Source organism: Paramisgurnus dabryanus, chromosome 3 (assembly GCF_030506205.2).
Source record: "Paramisgurnus dabryanus chromosome 3, PD_genome_1.1, whole genome shotgun sequence".
Classification (NCBI taxonomy): domain Eukaryota; kingdom Metazoa; phylum Chordata; class Actinopteri; order Cypriniformes; family Cobitidae; genus Paramisgurnus; species Paramisgurnus dabryanus.
In genome coordinates this window covers 43,342,851-43,347,175 of record NC_133339.1, presented here as the reverse complement: position 1 = coordinate 43,347,175, position 4,325 = coordinate 43,342,851, and the positions used below count along the sequence as shown (strand labels likewise).

The 4,325-nt window shown below is 33.8% G+C and overlaps 1 gene segment (V, D, J or C); it reads right to left on the bottom strand.

The window, feature by feature from the left end:
- Positions 1-2,911: 2,911 nt before the first annotated feature.
- Positions 2,912-3,700, bottom strand: LOC135744868 (Ig kappa chain V-VI region XRPC 24-like). The segment is given in 2 exon segments: positions 2,912-3,477; positions 3,562-3,700. Coding segments are annotated over 2 exon segments (471 nt in total).
- Positions 3,701-4,325: the final 625 nt, after the last annotated feature.

Sequence of the window (4,325 nt, the reverse complement as noted above, 5' to 3'; positions counted from 1 at the left end):
ACCAGTATGATTTTATTTTATATGTACATTAGCTCTTACTGAGAAGTAAATCATAATGTGTGGTTTCCTGAACAGGTATTATCTTAAACCAGGAATAGTTTAATTAGGAAATATAACAAGTTTTAACAAACATGCCTAACTAAAAACATTACTTGTGCATTTTCAGGCGAAACAAAGGGCACTGATGTATTTTAAGATATGTCAGTGCAAGTTGTTTTGAGTTTGGACAGCTCCAGTCTAATAGTCTAATCACTAAATAATAGTTACCATTCTCGTGATCAGTGTTTGCTTTAGTAGGACTCTTGATCCTTGGGTTTGCCATTTGGTGTTATATTTATTCATGCTTATCAATGTGATTTGAAAGACATTGAATATGGCAAAAAAGTATAAGTTAATTATTATCACTGACTAGTGACCGTTATGGTGTAAGTCTCATGAGTCAAAAGTAATGTACTGATTTATACAGAAGCTCATAAGTGATTAAATGGGTGTCAAGCCCATATAGTAGTCTTATAATGTGACAGAAACTGAGTGTTGAGGTAGCCAGAGGAATTTTAAAAACATTGGGATTAAATGAAATTAAAAAACACGAGCAAACTACACACACAGACATCAAGAATCAGGCTATGAATCTCAACAATGGTGACTATCAAATGAAAAGCTTCATGCTGCAATGCATGCTGGGTATCAGCATAGTACAAAACTCATTAGGCCGATGAACTGTTTTTCCAGTTTCTTTTGTCACCCTAGTTGAGAATCGTAGGCTGATTCTTGATGTCTGTGAGTGTCATCTGAAGACTGGTTTCAAGTTGCAAAAATCCATTTGTAGGCAACTTTGTCAAGCTATCAGATTACTGTTATACTAATAATTCATGTAATGATTCTGATTCAAATATGTAAATACTTAGTCATAAACATTCCTAAGTATTATTAATTGTTATGATTCAGCTCCATGAATCTAGTAAAAAAAGCACTGATCTACAATCACTCATCCAACCTCACGAGACTCTATCATCTCTTGGGTTTCTTTGCCATATCAAACATGCATCATAAAGACACAGTTTTAGCAACCTGACTGTAAACCAAGTCAAGAGCCCAACTAATGAAAACAGTGATCACAATAATGGTGACTTTAAAGAAATTGCTTGTAAAGTCTAGTAAACACATGTTTGTTCTCAGTAAGAACTGTTGTAAATGTATAACAGAAATCAAGTCAAAGTGGTTTCTAAGTGAAGATTGTAATGGTGTTTGTGGAAATGTTTAATTCTCCTCTGGTGATATATGGAGAGATTTAATGTGTTGTGTTATTTTCAGTTGATGTTCATCAAAGTCTTTGTGTTTGTAAGTGTTTCTGCTCATCTCTTCTCTTTTTTTATTTCTCTTTTCTTTAGTGATTCTGTTTATTAGCAGCAGGTGTCCATCATTAACGCTTCAGTATCTGAACTCATTGACTTGATTTCAGGTGGATCATTAGGAAACTTATGTAGGGAATAGTGAATAAGGGTGTATGGTGTGATTTGGGACTCAGTCTTAAACGGTGGACTCTCAGGGCTGTAAATTCACATTATTCTGAGAACTGTTTTTTTACAGAATGCAGAATTTAACAGTATACTTCTGTTTTTGTTAAAAAACAGAATCATACTGTTAAATTTGGCTGTTTTTTAACAGCAATTTTTTACAGTGTATGTGCTACGTCATCATAATAAAATAGTTTTGTTGTTGTTTTAACATCTGTTTGACAACTACATGAGCTTTTAGGCTCACAATTGTCGATAACTATAGGCTATTCGGGTCTATTTTATGAAAAAAACATAGAATAGAGATATACCAAATAAATAATAAGAGATTCATAAAATATATCAAGCCATAATATGCCACATTGTTTATATATAAAGATCTTTATTCAAATATATAAATTGTTCTGTGTTGATAAACTCAACCAGCTACTTTTTTACATCTAATTTCTCCAGCCTTTGAAAACATTCTCACACAAGGGACACTTGTTGCTGGCATGCATTTTTTGTAAGTAGCCTAAGTGTTACATACCTATGAGGAAAAATTACTTCTTTTCAGTAATTTATATTATTTGATCTTGCCAAAAACGCATCTATGAGGTATTGTCAGTTTTGTTTCCTACCCTGTCAGTTTAAGATTCGAAGCAGATTCGACAGGTACGCCACCTTTCGAAATACTTGTGAAATGCACCGCTTGGTGTTTCGAATCACTTCATCACGTGACATGGGTGTTTCGAATCACATTTCGGACCAGTGTTTCGAAACATTTACGCTTCGGGATCTTGACACAGTGTCGAAACGGCAGTTTCGCGGGAGCCATCCCTAACTTTTACTCATGGCACATGGATTGTCCGCCTCTGTCCAAGAAAGGAGATTCACGTTGGAGACGATAACTTGCGTCATCGTTACACACTTAAACACCAAAGAAAATGTAAAATCATGAATCAAACCATAGGAGCTCTTTAAGACTAACATAAGGGACTGTTTGGGTTTTCAGTTCATCTATTATCACGCTTGTGGTACTTGTAGGTTTTGACAAAGACAGTCTGATATTAAAATTAAAAACAGAATGCAGACATATGAACTATCTTTGTTAGTAGTTATTGTCATCATTTAAAACTCTAAACCTAAACTCTTCCAGCAACGCTCTTATTACACTGCCATTATATGTAAAAATTAGTTTTACAGTGTAAAAGCAGAGAAATCTTACATTTATGCATTTCGTTTTAGGTTGTATTTTAATTCATTAATCTTGTGAATAACTGAACAAATGTAAAAATAAATCAAAATGATGACACTAAACTGAAACTCATTACAGCTCTTTCAATGATTAAATATCATGACAAACATACAACTTTATACACAAGCAGAAATATATACAGTGTTTGTTTATCACTGCTAGTGTTTTAGTTTGACTGTATAATAATAAACTCTTCTTGAATGAATTTGATTATTTTATTATCAATCTGACTGATCACTGAACGGTGAGTTTGTAATTACTGTGAACATTCATAAAGAAACAAGACATCATTTACTGTCAGATTGTCATAAATGTGTTCATGTCCTTCATTCTGTTTATATGAAAGCAGAAGTGACTGTGAACAGTGAGAAGGTTTTTGTCATGATGTGAATCACTGTGATACCTCCTCCTTAGCAGAGTCGTCCCATGTCTGACAATAATACACAGCTGAATCTCTCACATCTACATTATTGATGATCAAACTATAATCTGATTTAGATGAAGATGTTGATGTGAATTTAGGAGCAGAGAAACCAGATCCATAATCAGGTGAGCTATCCCCATGATAAAAGCTTAAGACATACTGAGGAACTCCTCCTGAAATCTGTTTATACCATCCAGCATAATTATCAACAGATCCCAGATTACAGTTGATTGTGACTTTATTTCCTGTATTCACTGTGAGCTCTGGAGTCTGGGTCACTACAGTCACTCCACTCACACCTGATGAATAAAAACACATTTAATGATACACAATAACTCACATCTGTTTTTGATGATATTAAATGTTCATCTGATGTATCTTACATGATGGTGTGATGATGAAGATGATGAAGATGATCAGCATGATGTCAGTGTGTGATGTGAGGAGAGAGATGAGAGAGGAGCTATAAGACACTGAGGAGGATGAAGAAGGAGGAGCTTCACCAAACTTCATCATCATCATAATTCAACATCAGGTTAAGAATCAGTGAATGAGAGACTATCACACTAGTTCATATATAAACTCTTCACTCTGAGATTATTAAATACTGTAAAAATAAATATTTATGATGACCGTTAATCCACTTTGAGTCATCTCACTCTCTTATTTGTCACTTTTGTGTTTGTTATTTATTATTTGTTAGAGAGATTTTAAATTTGTTTTTGTTGTCTGTCACCAGTCATTCACTTTATGCCATATTTTTTTTCATTTTTTTTTAAATATATTTCTTTAAAACTTCAGTCAAACCTGAAAATAAAAGTCTGCTTGAGTGAACATCAACTGAAGAGATAAACAGATCAAATAAAGAGATGTGATGATTTACATAGAGCTGAAGTAAATAAATGTTATAACAGCAGATGTTTCCTGTGTGTCACTACAGAAGTTTCTGTTCTGAAGAAAATCTTCACACATCACTGAATCTGATTGAAGTGAAAGATCTCATAGATCTCAAACTGAAGACACGCTTGATCTGAGAAACTCACAGGTGAGAAGAGTGAAGAAAGTGAAGAATATTCTCATCATCTTGTGATTTGTTTTGTGTAAAGATGAGCAGATGATGTTGAATAATGCTGAAATGATCAGACAG